Source organism: Neopelma chrysocephalum, unplaced genomic scaffold, assembly GCF_003984885.1.
Source record: "Neopelma chrysocephalum unplaced genomic scaffold, ASM398488v2 Primary Assembly neopelma1_59, whole genome shotgun sequence".
Taxonomy (NCBI): domain Eukaryota; kingdom Metazoa; phylum Chordata; class Aves; order Passeriformes; family Pipridae; genus Neopelma; species Neopelma chrysocephalum.
Genome location: NW_020897714.1, coordinates 29,778,566 through 29,799,903, shown reverse-complemented (window position 1 = coordinate 29,799,903; position 21,338 = coordinate 29,778,566). Strand labels below are relative to the sequence as shown.

General features: G+C 49.0%; 1 protein-coding gene across 2 annotated transcripts in view; it reads right to left on the bottom strand.

Moving 5' to 3' along the window:
- LOC113966265 (cat eye syndrome critical region protein 2) overlaps window positions 1–21,338 on the bottom strand; it is a 101,811-nt gene that overhangs the window by 8,712 nt on the left and 71,761 nt on the right. Inside the window, exons 6-17 of one of the 2 annotated variants that reach the window (XM_027680750.1) lie at window positions 20,701–20,750; window positions 18,192–18,361; window positions 17,383–17,460; window positions 12,443–12,599; window positions 8,922–9,051; window positions 8,624–8,661; window positions 8,434–8,525; window positions 8,030–8,156; window positions 6,217–6,650; window positions 4,959–5,087; window positions 4,043–4,865; window positions 645–2,052 (exon numbers count right to left, since the gene is read on the bottom strand). In XM_027680750.1, the coding sequence (XP_027536551.1) occupies window positions 645–2,052; window positions 4,043–4,865; window positions 4,959–5,087; window positions 6,217–6,650; window positions 8,030–8,156; window positions 8,434–8,525; window positions 8,624–8,661; window positions 8,922–9,051; window positions 12,443–12,599; window positions 17,383–17,460; window positions 18,192–18,361; window positions 20,701–20,750 (3,636 nt within the window). The remainder of the gene's footprint in view (window positions 1–644; window positions 2,053–4,042; window positions 4,866–4,958; window positions 5,088–6,216; window positions 6,651–8,029; window positions 8,157–8,433; window positions 8,526–8,623; window positions 8,662–8,921; window positions 9,052–12,442; window positions 12,600–17,382; window positions 17,461–18,191; window positions 18,362–20,700; window positions 20,751–21,338) is intronic. The other variant, XM_027680752.1, reaches the window with a different exon arrangement.

The window sequence follows — 21,338 nt, the reverse complement described above, 5'->3', positions numbered from 1 at the left end:
CAAGTTCCCTGAATACTAGAAGAAGGAAGGACTGTCATGCTGTGACGAGGATAAAACAGTAACAATTGAACAGTAAAAACTGAACAGGCAATTTTTGGAGTAGCAGAATTTTCCACTTGGGAAAAAAATGTGATATGCACAGTCTCAGTGAGCAGCAACTTTCTGCGAGGGAAATTTGACATAGAGAGGAGGAGCGAATCAAGAGGAGGGGAAAAAGAAGGCAGCATTAAAGGAGTTCATAACAAGAGGCCAACTTCCAATTTAGTCAGCTACTCTGCCCCACTATAAGCAAGATGAAATAAAACACTTGCAAAGAAAATGGCAAGAGTACATTTGACTAAGAGATGCACAACCCTGAATTACACATTAACAAAACACTGTTAGATGAAACAAAGTACTGATGTGGGGATGGATGGGGCAGGCTAACAGGCTCTCTGTGATTGTTTTAAGGAAATGCATTGAGGCTCTCTCTCCATCTTAGGAGAGCTCTTACTTCAAGGGTCTGAGCCACCTGTTAGACTTTCAACTTCATTTGCCATTTCCTCTGACTTCAAGCCACAACCTTTCAAGGATATCCAACAGTGACTGTCACCCAGGCATCACACCCCCCTCCCACCTTGCCTTCTCGCAGAAAACAGTCTTACCCCGAGGGTCTATACAAGTCCTGGGGTGGCCCCCCCATGCCACCTCCACTGCCTCTCTGCTCCATCAGCAAGGCCTGAAAGTGACCCATGTTCTCTTCTCGGCAGCGGTACAGGGGGCCCTCCTGAGAGAGGCCGTTGGCCTGGCTGGAGGCTGGATGGTGAGACGGGTGGGCATTCATGGGCGATCCATACGTCCTGGGCTGGAAGTGACTGGCAGGATGCCGGGATCCATAAGGAGAGCCAGTCTGTAGCATTACCCCATGGGGAGGGAAAGCCGACGGGCCAAACCCCATCCCTGCACCCAGGTGGGGTGGGGGTGCTCCGTAGAGGAACTCCCCCGCTGCCACCGAGCTTTGCCTCTTCGTGGCTGCATTGTGGTTGTCCAAATCAAGAAACTCTTTGGGACTCTCTGGTCTTTCCTGGGACTCCTCGGACTTCTCATCTTCAGGTCCCAGATCCTGCCCGTCACTTGGAGAAACCTCTTTGGCACTTGCTACGTCCATGCGGTTGGGAGAGGCCAGGGCGGCACTCAGTGCCTCGCAGCCCTGCAGGCCGCCGGCGGATCCCCGCTCTGGGAACGGGGGTCTGGCCAGGGGCGGGTGGGCGCTGGGATGCCCGCTGGGGCTGGCCTGGGGGTGGAGAGGCCTCTGCCAGTCCGAATATCCCTGTGGGCAGGCATAGTAGGGCGGTCGCTGGTAGTGGTGGTAGGAAGGTTGAGGCTGTGGCTGGTAAGGATACGGCATTCCCTGGGGGGGCCGGTACCGCGGGAAGACGCCGGGGTGGGCGCTGCTCGGCTGGAAACCCCGTGGGGAAAAATGCTGGGGGTGGGAGGCAGGAGGAGGTGGCTTCCCCCCCATCACCGGGCCAAAACCCTGCAGGCCTGGGTTGATGTGGTACCGCCCAGCCGAATTCGGGTATTCCAGACCAGGCATGTACAGAGGGTGATACTGGTTGGGGGTGGCCCCCATGGAGCTGGCATCCACGCCAGGAAGGCCAGTGCCCTGCCCCATGCAAGGCACGGCCGCTTCGGGCAGAGTCTTGCCCCCACCACAGAGGGGCTTCTCCAGCAGGTTGGCAGCCAGCCCCTTCCCCTCGGTGCCGGCTGCCGGCCCCTCGCCTGCCGCCCCGTTCTGAGGCAGGGGACCCCCTCTTTCGGAGGCGGGCACCATGTCCCTCACGCAGCCCGGGTCGCCAGCGTAGCCGCTCTCTGCCGACCATGCACCTTTGCCCTGCCCCGCCTTCAGCTCGCCCTTCACACCAGAGCCATCCGCCTCCCCATCCGGGGGCAAGGCGCGCCTGGTGCACTCCATGGGCAGCGGGGGCTTGGGATGAGGTAGGAGTTTGGCATAGGCCCCGTCGGGAATGCTGATGCACTGAGCCTTCTCGTCCATGCCCGCTGGTGTCTCCACTGAAAGAGAGAGAAGAAAGTCACACACGGGTCTAATTGGAAATTGTCCCTCTCCGCCTAACACATACACACGCCTGCTCATGCTCACCCAAAACACACATGCCAAAGGGTAATTCCTGCCAGGTTAACCAGGTCTGCCAAACCTCTTTGATTGCTGACCCAAAGTTGCTGGGCAGCTCTGCCAAACAAGTCCCTAACATCTGGATGGAGAAAACATTCCACTTTTATGCAAATAGAAGAGAAAAAGGACTGACTTTCTAAAGCCGTGCAGGTCCTCCCACTGTCAGTACTCCAAAGCCTACAATGTCCTGTTGTCCACACAAACCTCTCTACAGGGCTGTTGGAGCATGGCATCAGGACAACTGCTCTTCTCTGGGGCTGCAGCCTTCCTCCCACACCCATAACACAGTTTTTCCTTCAGAGATCTTCAGCAATTCTGAAGTGCATTTTTTTTTCAAATTTGGGTGACCTTTAGTGGTTGCTTCTTGTGAAAGAGATCTTTTGAAAACTACTCGTGAGGTTGCACCACTCTTGGAAAGATGGCATACATGGGCTGAACCCTCATGACACATGCTCTACAGTTTGCAAGCCACTGCTAAGTCACGCCTCCACTGGAGTAATGTGGCACGCGCATTTGGTCTGACACACGGGGGTGCAGAGGCTGCCTAAAGGAGAGGCAGAGTTGGGAAATACCACAGTGGGGTCCACATGACAGTAAGATAAGAAGTCAGAGTAGCAGCACTTTGATTTCACACTGCCTTGCCCCTTCTGGTCACAGAATCATAAAATGGTTTGGGTTGGAAGGGATCTTAGAGGCCATTTAGTTCCAACCCTCTTGCCATGGGCAGGGACACCTCCCAATAGACCACGGGGCTCAAAGTCTCATCCAGCCTGGTCTTGAACACTTCCAGGGACAGGGTATCCACAGCTTCTTTGAGTAACCTGTGCCAGTGCCTCACCACCCTCACAGTAAAGAATTTCTTCCTAATATCAAATTTAAACCTACCCTCCACAAACGCCATTTGCCCACAGCATGGGCAGAAGCACTACCACACACCGAGATGCTGCAGAGCTGATCGCAGCCATATTTTAACCAACTGTGGTTTGAAGATGAGAGTACTCTGTCCTGCAATCACTCAACGTCCTTCCCTGGTCTCTGTTCTATATCCAGCAAGTTAAATTATGATGATAACTTTTAAGCAATGCCACACAAGGAAAGAGTTTCCTCTTAGTGCAAGGCACACAAGGGATTGATAAAAGATACAAGGGTTTTGATCTCTAGTTTACCAGCTAGAATTAATGAAAAAAAATTTTTTTTTGATCTCTGCGTTATTTTGATCTCTACTTTAGGTTTTATTTTTAAGATTGGGTTTTTTTTCTTTTTTTAATCTGTAGTTTACTAGATAGAACAGATGAAATTCAACTGGAAAGAAACTTGTGAGGTCACACACAACACGCTGCCATCCCACGTGAACTGATACAGTTTCTAAGGGGCTTTTGGGCAGTCCTGTTGTGTGAAGATTTTGTGATGTTCAGAGCTCACAAGGCAGATGTGCATTTCAGAGGAGAAGCCATACTGATGTACACTTAAAGGAGTATATTTAATATATACTCCTTATATATGTAAGCTATTTCACACAACATTTCCTTTCCTTACCTAACTCTCTGCAGATCCCATTTTTATATCTACTCCAAGTGAGCTCTAGAAGCATCACAGCCCATGCTTTGCATTTGCACCCCATGGCAAACTGGTAACTTGCAGGTATAGCTGGGACAGAGGGGACTTCTGGCAGGCTACAGTGAAACAAAACAGTCTAGAAAAATCTAAGTGATGGATGGATCAGAAAGCATATTCCAATTTAGATTAAAAAAAAATAAAAAGACATGTAAAAGCTGCATCCCTCCCAAGTATTTAATCAAAATTTGAATTATTTTCTGGGAGGTGCAGGCAGCGAAGGTCAACAATACCAGTGGGCACTCAAGGGTTTACCTTGGTTGCTCTCCATCTCCATGGTCTGCCCGGTTGGATCTTGCGAGCTCCCGTTTCCCACGACAGGTTTTGGGGGCTGCACGCTGGCGGTGGAGGCAGCGTGGGCCAGCTGGGGGAAGGGTCCGGGGAGGTGCGGCGGGGGCGGCTGGCGAGGGTGGTAAGGCACTCCCGGCGGGCACACACGGGAGGAGAGCTGCTGCATGGCGATCATCTCCGGGCTGTCCATCATGGAGTCCCCTCCCTGGCACCCTCTCTGAACCTGAGGCGGTGCCCCAAACAGAGAGGCTGGTGGCTGTGGCATCCTCTGGCCGGCGGCTTTCCCGGGCGCTCGGATATACCCTGAGGGAGGCACCCCATGAGGTAGGAAATTCGATTGCTCTGTCCACTGGCTGGGAGGCAGCGGCGGCCTCATGGCACGGGGGTCCATCATGTGACCCAGGGCACGGGGCTGGAGCGAGGGCCCCGGTCCCATGGGCGCCTTCTCCTCCGGCCCCATGGCAGCCTGGCCGGCAGGGCCGTGGCTGCCATTCCACAGGGCCGGGTGTGCGCGGTTCAGGTACTTGTAGGGCCGGTACATGTGCCCCGGGGGGACCTCCGAGCCCTCCGGCGGCCTCACCGGGGGCCCGTTGTGCCTGGGCGGGAGGAAGCCCTGCTGGAACTGGGCTGGCGGATAGACGGCGTCGGGCGGGGGGCCACTGACCCTTCCCAGCTGCAGCGTGCCCGGCCGGGGGCCGAGGCCGGAGACGTGGGTGGGTCCTGCGCACGCCTGCTTCTCTGGAGTGGCCAGCCGGTGCCCGCGGTGCTCGCTCAGTCCCACGGCCGGCTGCGGAGGAGGCAGGGAGAGAGAGAGACATGAGGTGGGTCTCAGTGAGAGCCGTCACACCTGTGGGTCCTGGGGTGCTGCAGCATTCCTTACCTGCATGGCAAAGTGCTGGTGCTGCTGGACCGGGTCTCCAGGATGGGGCTCAGGCACTCGCGGAGAGCCGTACAGCTTCGTGGGATCCGACCCGCGCAAGGGACCAAACGTTCCTGGCACGGCTGGTCTCTGGGGGACGGGGAGGGGTGCAGGGAGGAGAAACAAAACAATGTGTGAAGCACAGAAAAGCAGCAGAAGTACTACAGGCTGGGGGAAGCCAAGGCTGGAGGTACCACACGGATGAGCAGACGGACTTTTTTGGAGATACCATGGAAAACCTGTAGACTCCCTTCTAGGAGGTGACATGACTCCCTTGCCAAAGCCGCTCTCTCACACCCCAGTCACTCACCTCTGCTTTTAGGTTGCAATATGCTCACTTGCCACTCAAGTACTTGGGAGCAAGCAAGAAGACTGGAGAGGGCAGTGGTTTGCTCCAAGAAGAGGAGTGAACCACAAGACTATGGAAGCAGGAAGATAATGGGGGAATGTGCTAGATTTCCTTCAGAATACTTGATGCCTCCAGTTCTCCCTACTGCCTGCCACTATCTGCATCGTAAGAATCACTCTAAAAATTTTGTCTGATCTCCAGCTAAAAGGGCAAGGGATAGCCTGGATCTCAGAGGTGCAGCTGATACACCGTACCACAAGACATCAGTGGTTAAAACAGAAAAGGCAGTGAAGGATGTGTGAGGAACAGCCCAGACAGGAGGCAGAACAGGTGGCATTCAGAGAAAAAATGCTGGGCTAAAGATAGGTCACTGCTGCAGTCCAGGGTGGCCTTTGTTTGATTTAGTTTACTGCTTTTATAAATACTCAAGGCATGAAATGCAGTAGTACACAGATGGCACAAAGTTACCAGGCATCTGTAAACAATTGAGACAAAAGAAGACCAGCTTGTTTCAGCTTCATAAACTGTAGGTTAAGAGAGGAAATGTGACAGCCTCCCATGCACAATGGGGTAACTTTCTAAGGAGAGAAGAGAACTGGGGAAACGAGGGCTGGTGCAAGACTACACAGGGACATGATGGCCACGGGAAATGTTAAGAGATTGTTCCCAGCTTGTGTGGCAAAGACTGAAATCGTACCAGTTTAAACCTAAGTGCTGGAAAGTTTCACTTGGAGAAACCATAGCCCTGACCCTTTATCTCTGGGAAAAGGTTCTTGCCAGGCAGTAAGGATTTCACAGTAGAAAGTTTCATTCCCCTTTACCTCCCTCCACAGGTCCGATGGGTGCAGAACAACGGAAGCTGGTCCTTACCATCTGTCCGGGGTGTGGCACAGGGCTGGGCATGCCGCCGTACTGCAGGGAGCGGGGGAAGCCTCGCCCGTTGGAAGGGCCCACCTCCCGAGTAGTCTGCATTGGGTTGCCACTTGGGTCCTCTACAGAGGACGAGGAGAAGGAGGAGGAAGAGGAAGAAGAGGAAGAAGCAGGAGCCCTGGAAGTAGCTCGATACGGTGGAGGTTTTCCTCCATTTTCCAGGCGTTGCTGTCTCTTGCCTGGCCCATCCGGGTCTCGCGACCGAGTCCAAACACTGCCCGTGCCAGAGCGGCCGGTCCGTCGGCTCCTCTTCTCTCGTCTCCCATCTTCTCTGATCCAAAACTCTTCATCTGTGTCTCCATCTTCCCCAGGGAAGTGCTTCATCATTGCTCGGTGGAAACACCTCTCTAAGTTGTAAGCCATCTTGGTATATTCTGCAGTCAAAAAACCCCAACAATGTCAGGAACGGAGCCTTATAGAGAGAAACAACTACGCAACATCAGACTTTCCCCATCAGATGAATCATCTCCCCTCCTCCAAGTTTCTTTGAGGAAGACTTTTGTTTCTAACTAGTTGGCTTTGGTTCCTAAACTTCCATAAGCAACACAGCATCAGATGTGTTCAGTAACCCCACCAGAGGACAGATGCATAGGCATGACAAAGTACCACTGGCAGCACGGCCTGCGGAGTCAGCATTAACTCTGTTCCAGAGTAGTGCCAAGAATTACATTAGAGGAGCACCATCTCTGCTCACAGAGATGTGTGAACTGCACAGTGCACAGTTAGCCAGCAGAGTGCTGGGAGAAGAAATGTGAACTTCCAGCAAGGCTATTTGATTATGTTCAGAGGCTTTTCTTGGACTCATTCGAATCTCTGCTGTAGGCTACAAGACAGAGGAAAATCAGCAAACACATTTATTCATGTACAGTTTCTAAAGCATTTGCTGGCCCTGACATGAGAGCTACTGCCAACACCAGCATCCCCAGTGCATCATTTCCACAGGACAGTCCTGCTGAGATGGGCTTCTACTTTTTGTTGAGTGGGTAGGAAGGAAAAGACATGTGAGAGGTGTTAATGACAAGGCCTTGAAGCAAATGACCTTCCAGTTGTTTCCACTAAACTAACCCCGAAGTTCCCTGGGGGACAGAGCTCTGTCAGTGGCAGCGCAGGTATGCTTTTACTTGCAGCCCACAGCAACAAGCTGATTAGTTCCTAACTGTTATCTCTTTCAAGGTGTTGGTGGTGAGACACAGTCTGCAGTGATGACTCACTATATGGGAACTGATTTCTTACCTAAGTAATACGTAGTTTTAATTTTTAATTGGCATAGCAATTAAACCCAGGATTTCCCATTTGCAGACTCATGTTGTTCATTCAATAGACCAGGAACCTAAATCTCGTTTATTCCTCACTCTGCTGTAGTACTCAAACACTGGGAGCTAACCAGACTCCAATGCTTTTCAGTCTGTGTTAGTTACTATGAGAAAAAGGGGCACACAGGCACACACAAGCACATGAAGGAATGAGCTCAGAAAGAAACAGACTTTGTTCTCTTTGTATGTTCTGCTGTCACCATCTACCAACATGGTAGTCCTTAGTATGCCATGCCCCTTCCAGCATGGCCAAATTGTGCTAAAAGCCTCACTAAAACCCCAGGCCTGATTACTCAGGAGCTCCTACTCTTTCATCTGGTCTCCCAAAAATATCCTGAAAGAGAAGAAGCACAAATCAAGTACTGGTGAGAAGGAAGAGATCACTGCTTGCTTTGACTGAGTGCTGCAAATAGACGAATTTATTATCTTACTGCTCTTACCACTGCCTTCACCGTTGTACTTAAGACAGTTCCTGAACATGGTCTTCATATCACCCACAAAGTCTTCCTTGGTGCAGTACTGACCTCCATTCAACTTCTTCTCCATGCTAGAGATGTCCATGGGGGCCTGAAATACAACCAAACCTCCCTTCAGTGACAGCAAGCATAGTGGGGCTTACAAAGTTGGAGCTACAGCTTCCTCAGAGAGGGGATGGGGCAGCAGAGGATGCTCTCCAGAGAGGATGCCTCTCATCTTTGGTTTCCTTGACTTGTAAGGCTAGAAAGGAGACATGCAGTTTGAGAGGTGAGAGTAATATAGCCTACAAAATATCAAAACACTTCCAAAAAACTGCCTCCTGGTCAACAAAGTGCATCAGTCAAGATGGCTGGACCACTTTCCATACCTTAATGATCTGGTAGTAGTTAGGAGCATAGGATTCATCAACGGGCTCCAAGAAGGGCCAAGAGTCCTTGTGAGCCTTCACCACATCTAGAACTGGTGTTAGCAAGAGAAAGGTGAATGGTTACACACACATAGGGGAGGATTTCACTTTGAGCAAGTCATGCAAAGGGGAAAGCTGGGGTAGGACTAACCTTTGTACATGGCTGTGAACTCATCATCCAGTTCAAAGCTGCAATGAGAAGCACCACAGTGAATATGCAGACTGAGGACATGCTCTTGTACTTCATCTTCCCTTCCACTCATGCACAGTGTCATAATGCTGACAAATAGGCCTCATCACAAACACTCCTCTCATGTGGACCAAATTCAGATGTTTACCACCTTACTCCTCACTGTTCTCTAACCTCATTTCTCCCTCCTCACTCCTCTCCTTGCCATACTCACTACTTCAATGCACTCACAGGCTGCAATGCCCAGTTGTGTACTCACATATCCTTGGTCCTTCGCTCTTCCCTGGAAGGGGAACTGGGATCCAGGTGGGACAGCTCAGGAGGGAGCTCCTTTCCCTGCGCCAGCAGCCAGGCCCGCTCTTCACGAAGTTTCCTCCTCCTGGCCCGTTCTGCAGTAGGAAGAGGTGAAAAAACATTCAGCACTACTTGTCAACTTCTTTCAGGAAAAAAGAAGGCAGGTCCTGCAGCTCTCAAGAACTCCAGTGAGATGGTCTTGCTCTTTTGGCAAAAGCAGCAACAGCACAGGAGCAGGTGAGGTGAGAATGCAGCGCACCATCAACACACCTCTTCACCCTCCCTTGGTTTACCATCACTGATTTTGAAGCATTGCTGTGACACAGATGCTCCCCTAGGCAGCTTCCAGAAGTGGTGTGGTACAGAGAGAGAAGTTCAACCAGACCAGCACTATGATCTTTCCATAGATCAGCACTATGGAAAGAGTTGGCTTGTTGTTACCTTCCTTTGGGTGCTTTGGCTCAGGCAGGTAAACTCAAGGCAGCTGGTTTTGCACTGAATGGGATGAAGAGCAGTACAGAGGGAAGGGTGAAGTTCTACCAGCTGAGTGGCAATGAGTAACTGGGGACATTAATATCCTCCATGATCATGGCTAGCTTTGGGAAGGTTGCTCAGGTGGGTCTTCATGGCCAGCAGCCAGAGCAAGCAAGCTGCCACACAGGAGGACCACTGGGACAGCTTTGATTTAAAGAGGTGAGAGACAGGAAGAAGCAATTCTAGTAATATAACCTGTGGTTTGCAACCAGACAGCTGGCTAACAGATTGCTTCATAATAGAAAGTTTATGGGCTCTTATGAACCTCATTTCCTTTCTCTTATAAGAAATCTGAATTCATTTGACTTGCAAAACACCTGCAGTTGGACCAACCTTGTGTAGGAGCAGAATTCTGTGAAAGTAGTGTTCAAGGAGAGATGTCACAGGAATAGGACCCCTGAAAACAGGCCACATCAGGGAACACCCAGAGAGAAAGAAAGATGGGAGAGACTTGGCTAACACCCTCTATCAGAGGCTTCATATTTGGAAAATGCCAAAGATTCAAGAAGTACCAGCTCTGGTAGAAAAATATTAATTTAATGTCTTACTCTGTCAGTCAAAAACAAACTTGGGATAGGGCTGAGGGCACAAAAATGTAGGAATAGCTACAAAGTGGTTATTTATAGGGACGTCCATGGTCAGATATGTCAAACATTGGTAAAAGAAAGCTTGAATTTCCTGTTAGAAGACTCTGGGCAGCACTGAAGTTGGAAGTATAGGACTTGGTTCTAAGGTGTCCTACAGAATGTAACAGCATCTACTATAACATTTCATGATGATAAGTCCAACATTCAATTGCAGGTAACAGAGATTATCTGAGTCTGTCCAAGCACAGTTCAGTACTTCATGCTTCTTTCCTAAAATTAGCATCACTCAGATGGCATTGCAATGGATGCATATTTGAGAAAGCTGAGGAAAACACGAAGCGATAATTTGGGCAGCAAAAGGAAAACCTCATGGCAACAGCAGCCAAGAGATAAGATGATAGATTTGTAGATTTTAGAAATCCTCCAAGGCCTGCCAAAGATGTGACTCGGTAAACTGACAGGAATCGAGGAGCACTACCCTGGTACCAGACTGGATCTCAGTCAGGATTAATGGCAGGAACCTCTACCAAGCTAGTGATTAACACAGCATGTTACATATCAGGCAGAGCTCATTCCCACACTATTGGCCTGGGTCGAGTCCTACCCAGCAACTTAAAAATCTAAACAGTGCCCTAAAAAGTACCTCAACCAGCTAGAAAGTCATGTTTGTGAGAAATTATGATGAAGCAGCACCTGGAAAGAGAACTGAGAAACTCTAACCTGCTGTTGTGGTAGAAATCTAGAAAGCTGGCTTAACTCATAAATTCAGGAGACTACAGATGGGCCCAGCAGGAAACTTGCTACCTGGGGTGTGCATTGGAGTGGGGGGAAGTGAACTCTCAGACTGGAAACAGGAACGTGTTTTAAAAAACAGGCATACAGTTCAAAACTGAGAAGAAGGTAAAGTGCTGATTAAGTTCATCAGAGAGCAGATATTTCACTTTGTATTTCATATCCTTCCTCTACAGAAGACCTAGGACTAGGGATGAGTTTAAACCAAAATAAAAGCATCTCTGCCAAGAAAAGCTATGAACATATGCTAATATCTTTGAGTGGCTCTGGTGTCTTTGAATCAGATGATGTAGTGATTGCATTTACCCAGAAAAGGAAGTGGCTTACCCCAAAGCAAAGCCATGTTACAGGAACATTTATCTTTGCAGCTCTTCTGGAACCTCAAGATTAATTTTGTCTATAGAGATGAAGAATTAAAGCACAGAGAATATGCAATTTGCCAAGGTGAAACAGATATCTACAGTAGATATTGAAGCTGGATGAGTCTCAGTTTAAAGCACTGGATTAGCTAGGACTGGCAACCAGGAATACATGAAGGCCAAGGAAGTAATTGGATTTTCTAAAGGTTAGAAAGGTAAGCAGGTAAAAAACCCTATTCTTAGATAACATCTGGCACGCTACCAAACATCTGGTAGCAGACTGTTTCATCTCGGAAAGTTTACAAGGTTTGCATGAACCTAATCTTTTTTTCCTTTTCTGATTCTTTATCCCCTTAAGGACTCAGGATACTGATATTGCCACACATTACCACCACAGCTTTCTGAAGATGCTCAACCTTTCCCTAGAACTGCAACAGCCCAGCCAGCCACTGTGGCAGAAGCAGCAGCTCAAGGAATTCCCATAAGGGAGGCTGACAGAGAGAAGGTGGTCAGAAATGAGCCTGCTCTGACACCTATGCCTACGTGCCACAGCTGAATGCCTGCTGTCTGTGCCTTGAGCTGATGTATTAAATACGTTAAATACATTTGTTTCTTGCAGAACAGTTAAACTCAGCATTTAATTCATAATAAAAAAAAAAAATCAGACCAACATGTGAAGTTGCCACCTCTGGTGCTCTGGTAGCCTGGTCCCTTCATCTTTAGTTCTCCAATTGGTAAGGCCAGGAAAAAAATGTTACTCTTGCTACTCCTATGTTGTCCCCTTCCCTTTCTCCTCAAAGGGAATTCTTCTTTCATCATGGACTGGGCCAAAAGATCCAAATGCTACTCAGCAAGAGCAAATCCAGCTAATCCTGCACGCAGGGAAATCCATAAGGAGGCAAGTGGGGAGATGGCAGAGAACTGAGAAACAACATCAATAGTGGGAAAAAAAGCACAGCTGAGGCCAGGGAGAAAATAAGCACGATTTGAGGAAGACAACACAGTCAAAGGGTGTACTAGAGAGCAGCCACCAAAACCAAGGGAGATAGGCAAAGGAAAAGAAGCTACAGTCAGACCAATTTATCACAGGTAAGTGCAAGAAAAGATATTCCCATTAGCAGGTCTGGCAGGGGAGGGATGTAAATGGCAGATCTTAATTCAAGATTTCAATCTTGGCTTTGAAAACTTCTGCTTCACACTTGGCTGCACGTTACCTTCCACTGCTTTGACCTTTTCCTCCATCTCTCTCTTCCTCTCCTCCTTTAGCAGCTGTTCCTGCTCCCTCTTCTGCACTGCTATAAGGATCTGGCGTTCCTCCTCTTCCTCCCTGCGCCTCTGCTTCTCCATGGAACTCAGCACATTTGGGTTAACCTGTGACAGAACAGGGCACCAAAAACTGTAATGCATTGGCTTATTCAAGTCTGAGCACAGGAAGGATTACTTCGAGCAAATATTAAAGCAAACCTACAATGAATGGCTGGGAGGAAAAAAAAAAAAGGGGAAAAATGGATTTGTACGCATGAATTCCTAGATGAAAAGCAACATGTAAAGGAAAGTTATTTGTCAAGCAATGAAATCCTACTGATACAAGGACAATGGAAGGAGAAGCGATGGGTTAGACAAGCTGCCATTCTGTCAGGGACACACCGCGTGTATTTCCCTTCCCTTCTGGGCAAAGGATTCAGGCTGTTGACAGCCCCACAGAACACCTCTACCTCTTCCAGCTAGCAGAGCTCCAAGTGGGAAGTGTGAGCAGAAAGAACTACGTTGCCAAACCTGGCTCTGCTATAAAACATAGAGTACTTCAATAGGAAAAGAGACTGGTACAGCCTTGCATCGAGGTATCGTTTGGAATGTTTTCCTTTCCTGTTCAAAATTTCTGTGTGCTAATCTCCCCTGAACTACCTCTTGTTTGTTTATTTGGACAGTTTTCCTGCTGGGTCTCAAAACCAGTTTTCTCACTCCAGGATGCCTGGTTCTTTATTGCCCCACTTCCTCAGCTCCCCACTGCCAGCAGGCTCCAAGGCTGTGTTTGATCCTACTTAAGACTGCAGGCTTCCAGACCAGGGATCGCCTGCTCCTGTTTCTCCAATGAAGTGCAAGATATGTATATGGAAGTGTGGAATTATCTTTATTAGCTTAAATTAATGATAAGACAAATGAATCTGTCATCCACCAGCCACTCCCACCTCTTTGACTTCTGCAAGACCAAGATACATGTGCCTTCTCAGCAGGGAATATCAATCAGAAAAGAAGAGGGTACACACAGTTTGCTCCAACTTCATTTTCAGGGAATAACCAGCAACCACCACTTAAGCAGAAGGCATTTCCTGAGGATTAGCAATCAGCTGGGGTCCGTTGGCTGCTGCTCAGATCATCAACTTCTCCAGGCCCATTATTAATCCCCAGGAAAAAAAAATTCTTGCCCCATGATTACTGTTTTGTCCTTGTTTCATTGCCTAGGAGTGGAATCTGGGGCTGTTTTGATAAACACCTAGAAATGCTGTCTGGTTTCAGTGTACATTCATTCCCCCTCTGCCTCCCCTTCCCCTACACAGCCCTGTGCTGCCCTACAAAGTCCCACTCCAACTCCCTGTGGATGAGCATCATGAATTATCTCCCTATTTCCAGTAGCAAAAATATTTTAAGAGAATTATACTTCAACCACCAACAGTCACAGAGAAGTGTCAAAGAGAGGGTGATGGGACTCTTGACAAAATTAGGACCATATCCTGCATTTAGAGACAGACTGGGCAGCAAAAACACCAATCTTTTTAGGTGAATCCTATAGCATCATCTCACCATGAGGGAACTCTGCCTATCTTCTTTTCCTTTTTAGATATTTGCCAAATGTTAGTAGTTCACTCGTACATCCCTTTCCTAGAAAAATCATTCTGCGAGCCCATGTGCCTTAGCTTAGCCAGCTTCTCCTCACATTCAGCCTAAAGTTCATTTCTCAACCCCTCATTCCATCCAGTTATTCCCAGTTAGGCTCTTCTGGGCAAGCACAAATCCTTCTGTTCTTCAGCCATGTTCCAGCCTTTACGGGCTTCCTCAGATGCTTACACAAAACTCCCACATTTCTGCAGTTAGGTTAAATGTTTCCTTATAAAGCAATCCTTACAGCTCCAGTTGTCTCTCAGGCCTTTTCTCCCTGACCAATATCCAAACAACAGAATGGTCAGGACTGAAAGTGCTATGCCAAGCACAAGGGGTCAAGAACCTACAGAATTGGGTTCTACATTTATGCTTTTGATTCTTTTCATATCCCTTTCTCAAATGCTCCACCATCCGATTTTCTACTCATGAGCTGCAAACAATTTCCTTTCGGGACTGATCCCAACCGTCATCAAACAGTTTACCCCTAACTTTCTTGATCAATCTTCAAATAGCAGTAAGAACCAAAAAAGTCAGGCTCTGCAGCAATTAGAAGAGGTGAGCAGGAACCAGCCATCAGAAGTTGGTACACTAACATATTTTATTGAGGATGTGACCATCAGCCTTTAAACTCTCCAACCAGTAGATCTAAGCCAGCGTGGCATGACATGCTAACTTCTCTGATTGTTGGTACACAGGTGAGACCTTCCCTTTCCGTGGATTCATACAACTTCCACCATTCATGTCCCATGGAAACACGAACACAACATCCAAGCTGCAGTGCTCACCACCAGAACCTTTCCAAGCCTGCAGGGTGCATGCAGCACCCTACACTGTAATGGCATCGAATCCATAGCATGTTTCAGGTCAACACCCCACAAATAGGGCATCGACAAAGCAAGGGGACAATTTTAAGCAAAGGAAGGGTGTCATCCCACTAGATGTAGGAAGCAGAAGAAGAAAAGGGAAAAGCAGAAACCACAGACGCAGTGCAGTTGAGTCCCAAGGGCTGCAGCAGACACCCACAACGGCACTTGCTCCCTGCAGCACTTGCAGGGCAGCAGCAATGTTGGCTCTTTGAAACACTTCAGACACAGAAACAACCTGATTTTCAGAGGGACCCTCTGCCTGGTGTCCCCCTTAAGCCCACTGGGGATGAGTGTGCTCAACTCAGGGTTAAAAAAATACACGAACACAAACCAGTAAACGCCTATGAGATGTGGTGGAAGCCGATGCCTATTGGAATGATAAAAACAAGAACCAAACTCAAGTTAAACTTCCTTCCTGACCACACAGGTGGCAAAAAGACGTTTCTCCAGCTTCCTCCCCACTTGGAGGATAAAAACCACTGCTACCACAGCATCACCGCCTCCTTCCCTCCGGTAGAGAGCACTCCAGGACACAACATCGCTGCCTTCCCCTGGCCCTGCGACCTGAAAGGGCCAAACTCCTGCCGTTTGCTTTGCTCTCCAGGCAGTTGGTATCAGACTTCAGGGGCAGAAGGCCAGGAGGTGCGGATGCCCTGGACACCCTGGCCCCTGATCCGCCAAACCTTTCCCGCTCAGGTTTCCACAGCATGATCCTAATGAGGGTGCTGCTCAGGCGGCTCTTAATGAGGAGCTAATCTGAACCACCTGTTGAGAAATCCCCTGCAGGATCAGGAGCCCATGGAGCAGTTACATCTTGGACTGAAGCAGCAGCCAGAAGGAAGGGGTCACCTGCACTTGGCCGAGGCTTTCTCCCCCAGGCTCGTCTGCTGCCCACCCTCACTTGACAAACAAGACATCGGACATGCTCGCACCTTCCTTGGCTCCCCAGTGGCAGGGATGACTGCCACATCCTGCTGGGGAGCACTGTGAGCATCACCACCCTCACACTGGCTGGCTCCCTGTGCCCCGGGAGCCAGGAGGGCCCCCTGCTCGCTGGAAACGTTTCACTGGCCCACAGGCAGCAATTAACAGCCCTCTGCCAAAGCAGACCTGGAGCACCTGCGGTACTGATTAGCATCATTCAGGCTCCATGTGTTTCCCACTCCCCTCCTCCTCTGGGATTTCTGCAGCCTGTGAACAAACACGTGTCCCCGTGCTTCCTGCACGGTGGGCTTTGCAGAGAGCAATTCTGGCCCCAAACTGACCATCACTGGGGTCTCATTTTCCTCCCGGCAGGCTTTTATCTGCAGCATGATGAGAGCTTCTTCCTTCCTTTTATTTATCTGTTCCAAGTAAGTATATTTATTGCAGGGAACTGTACTTTCTCCTTTGTTTTGCGGGAACCCCTGACTCCGGCTCATGTGGAATATTCCCTGCAGCTTTATTTCCCAGGCTCTGACAAAACACCAGGTAACTACGTTTTGATTACATCTGCGGTGAGAGATTACGCCACAACCTGATAGAATCAAGACAATCTTTTCCTCCAGAGCTAATCCTGAGTTGTCTGACCGATTGCTTTGGGCAGCAGTTGCCAGTTCAAAGACCCCCCATCTCCACGCCACCACATGCCTGGCTGTGTCGGCATGACTGTTAGGGGCTGTGTGGTGAACTGGATCAGAAAACTGATCTATGTTAAAAATAACCCCGACCAAAGAAAAAGGTTATATTTAACTCCAGTCATTTTCCTGGGTCTGGTTCACTGCACAGACCCGCAAGGAGCAGCAGCAGCAGTGCTGTTACACTGATGGGGTGGAGGAGATGAGGGTGAAGAGGCACGGAAAGAGCCATTTCAGCCAACATAGCTGCAGTTTGATAAGCATTTCTTTAAGCTGCCTACATTGTGACTTCCATTTCCAGCTGACCCACTCCCAGCTCAGCTCCGCATGCTGCATCAGTCATTCTTCTCTCCCTCAGCACTATCTACATCCTCATGTGTTTGCAGCCTCACGTTTTCCCCTTGGCTGAATTTCTGTCATTTCCCTTTGTAAGCCGGTTCTTCTAGCCCTCTCATCCTTCTTCAACTTTTCTTTGAACTGCCTCAAATGTGCCAGCACTTTCATTGAAGTGGAATTCCCCAGGCTGAGCGCAGATTTCCATATGCAGCTGCACCGGAGTCTGCAGTGAGGCCGGTTACCTCTGCGATCCAGAGGGCAGCACCTCCCTGCTCGCCATAGAAACCCCGAGTGTCAGCCTGCCTTTGACGGGCATTACCACCCATCTCTCTTTCAGCACAAGCACTTTCAAGCGACTCCTTCCCACTGAATAGCGATGCTGCGGTTTATTTTTTCCCCCAGGAGGCATCTGCTCTCGCCTCCCTCCGTCGTCCTCCCCCTCGCACCCCCCCTCACCTCCTGCTTGATTGGTTTGATGGGCTGATGGTCAGACATCCACCTGGGAGAAAACTCTGTCCGCTGCAGACGCTTCTCCTGAAACAGGGTTGAGAATTGAGGGAAGGAAAAAGAGAGTGGAGGAAATTAGGGCACATCGGTGACACTGGCAGGAGAAACTCTGGGGGCTAGAAGTGACCATGAAATCCCTATTAGCTTTACAAGGGTAGCAAACAAGCAAACTGAACTCAATCCAAGAACATCACGCTGGCTGCAGAGCCCATTTTACAAAGCCATCTAGCCGAAGGATCCCTTTCCAAATCTGTCCCACCTGAAAACATTCAGTTGACGGACAATACCCTTTGGAGTTTCAGAGCTCTGACATAACCAGCTCAAGCAGACTTAGCAAGGACAGCTAAAGCAGCCAGTGCCTCTCCAGCAGAGCCAGCTGAGAAAGGGCAGTAAAAGTGGAATCACAGGCAGTTTGCATAGAAAAGCTAGGCTGTAAATCGCAGCAGTTCAAAAGCACAGAGAATTCCCTGCTAGGAGAAAAGGGACACAGAACATGGCTGAAGACAGTAACCCCTTCAGCCTTCCTACCAACGCTGCCGTGCAACCATGAATCAGATCCTCGAGCATCAACTCTAGCCCTGCCACAGCATGGGGGAGAGCCTTTCCCCCCCACACAAGCTGAACAGCCCCCACATCCATGACACTCGGAGGCTGGAGGTGGGGTGATGGGCTGCTTGGATTCAGCAACTTCACTCAGTAAACATCCATGCTCTTGGAAGCGGTCAAAGAGAGGTAAACAGGATGTCATGTCTCCTCACCTTCTGTGCAATCATGTTGCAGATCTCCGGCAGGAAGTCTTCACTCAAGAGTTTGTAGAGCTGCCGCTCTCTAAGGGAAGTCCTCTCTCTGAAGCTCTCTGTGACCTGCCTCCACTCCTCTTCCGTCTGGCACAGCAGCCACCATGTTCCACGGCCAGGCCCTTGGGACCCTTCAGAAACATGAAAGGATGTTATCTCCACAGCAGTTATGACTAACAGCTCTTCTTGATCCCTTCTCTTCTCTTCTCAGGGCTCAGGAAGAGCAAAAGACACTGTTAATGGTCACTGTTATGAAAAACGTGCTCTTTGCTATAGACCCAAAGCTCTCCTCATCCACCAGAAGCACTGCTACCTCCCTTAGTGACACTGAAAGTGATGCCAAGACACAGAGGAAACACGCAGTTGAAGAAATAATGATGGGAAATGGCAACACACAGGTAGTACAACATCCCTGTAGCAAGCCTACATTCCAGTTATGATGGATCAGAGAAAAGGATTTAATTTTTTTCTTGTAATGGAGGCTGTCAGCCAGAGCAGGACATGGGGAAACACAAATGTCTGATTTAGTCTGGCAGCAGAATAAAACCATCAAAAAATACGGTAATTTGAAATAAGCTCTTTTTTTTTTTTTTAAGCACTGCAAACCCTTTCTGAAGCGAAAAAATCCCCCCGTTCTCCCCAAATGAAACATTTTGTTCGCAGGCACTTGAAAGAAAAGAAGAGGAAGCGAAGGACAGGGTTCATCAGGCTGCCAGATGAGGGGGAAGTTCCAAAAGTTCACATCCCATCCTTGCTTGATCCAGAGTGGGATTGAAGCAGATCACCCACCGCTCTGAGCGTGTCCCAACCACCAAGACACTCTGAGCTGTTCCACCTTGTGTGAAACATTTGAATACTAATTGTGAAGGAAGGGCTCTCTTGCATGGTGGTTGGAACACCCACCTGGAGAGGGGGAATGTGGTTCCTGCTCCGCAAATGTTTACACAGAGCAGGGAAGCCTCATGGGTTGCAACTTGTACGCTTTTGCCCCAGGATGCTCTCTAAGCAAAAAAGGTTGTGGCCTTTTTTTTTTTCACTTGGGAGAAGGGGAGGATGAGTCTTGAATCAAACACTTTCAGGCTGGGGAGTTCTCAGCTCCCTCTAGACTTTTCTAGAGCTAACTACTGGCTCCTGGAAAGAAAGCAATGGCCACCACTGCCACTGGCAGATGTCATGCACCCTCTCATCACATTTTCAAACAAACTAAAAACAAAAAATATAAAGAAGTAAAAAAACAGAGCCACTTTCTCTCTGAACCTGATTTTGGGCCCTTTATGGATCTGAGCTGCAAGTGCCTCTGGCATGCAAGCTGTCAGGTTGCCCTAGGAAGATTGGAAAGCTGCAGCCTCCCCCCAGCCACCTGCCCTCTGTCAGAAGCCTGGGTGCCATGGCAGTGGCACAGAGTGAGCACATGCTCTGGGTCACAGGCCAGCCTGGACTTGAGCCCACCCTCAGCTTCAGCTCAAGTGAATGCTCTGGGGACTAGTAACGGAGATGGCGAAGGACCAGCCATCTGCCCACCTGCAGGGGGGAGCTTACCTGCACGCTGCCCCCAAACCCTGTACCCTTGTTTCCTATTCCCTTGCCAGCTGCCTACAGAGAACTCATTTCAATAGCAAACAGGACTAAGGCACTGCTTTGTGCCACCAGAAGATTACTCTGCAGCTGAAGTGACACAATTTGCTGGAAGACAATGATCTGATAAAACCCCCAGCGCCTCACGCGCACCGCTCTGGCTCTGCCGCCCAGCTCTGGAGCAGCCGCCAGGAAATCTGAAGACAAAGGGCAAAGGGAAGGAGGCATGGGAAAGACAATGCCACCCTTGCCTTTTATTGTGAGGGAACAGGCAGGCCGAGTCCCTGGGTTTTGTGGAAGCCAGTGGATACACATGTATGACAAATGAGTCCCAGCTCCCTTGAACTCACATTCACATCGTGTTGCCAACTGATTCTTTCTGCTTGCCTCGTTAACCCTTAGGTGGGTATCCCCAAGATGTCATTTACTGTGCTCAGCCACCGAATGGCTACCAGGAAGGAGAAGTGAAGAGTATCAAAAAGGTTCTTCCTGCTCTGTCTTGGCATCACTGACCACACTCTCTTCCCAGCCCTAAAAAACACACCAGCTACCAACAGGGCCATGTGTTTACCTCATGCCTGGAAGAGGGAGGACCATTCACAACCCATTTTTGTAGGTGAGCCCTCAAGGTCTAGTGTATCCCAATAGGTTAGGTTTCTTCCTCCCAAAATCATCCATGATAAGATAGGAAGCCTACATGTGCCCAGGCTCCCAGCTGCAAGGCAGCCTCTAATCTCTGCAAACCCCTCCTTCCCAACTTGGCCCCAACCACCAGCAGAAAGACTCTCCCTTTCCTGAGAAAGGCTGGGTTGTTACAGACATCTCTCTGGGCTTTGACAATTTAAGAACCATGTTAGCCGATGGTATCAACCCTGATGCCGCAAAATCTCTTTACCATTTCTTATCTGAGTCTCATGGATTAGCAAGTTCTCTTCTGCCTTCTCCCTACCAAAAAAAAAGAAAGAGAAGAAATGATACAATAAATACATTATTTCACACCACTGAAATGCAGCTGCTTCTAAGAAGAACGGAGGACACAGCAATTATTCAATGCACAGCAAAACCATGAAAAAAACACCCTGCAGAACACACGTTTGATATATATTTTCACATATATATTTATCATAGCTTCATAAAGTTTTTAAAAGTGAAGGGTGCAGGCTGAAGTTTGGCAAGTACAGTATTTCAGTTCTTGTGTAAGCATCCCAAAATCTATACTGACTCAAGTGGCTGGGATTTTTGGCTTCAAGTGCTACACAGTGAAAGTGTTCTTTATCAGGAGCAAATCCTCTAGCACTGCACATTGGAACTGCATTTGAAGTGAGATGGTTGGAAGAGTGATGCCCACTGTTTCATTGAACTTCCAGCTCAGTCAGAATTTGCTTTGGAGAGTGATCAAAGCATCCACCAAGTCTGAGCTTGCTTTGCTTCAGAGACGCATTGAAATTATGGCTGCATGGTATATACATACTTATTGGGGGAACCCCAGGACTACATTATACTTTCCTCTGGGAACATATGTATTTTAAGTCT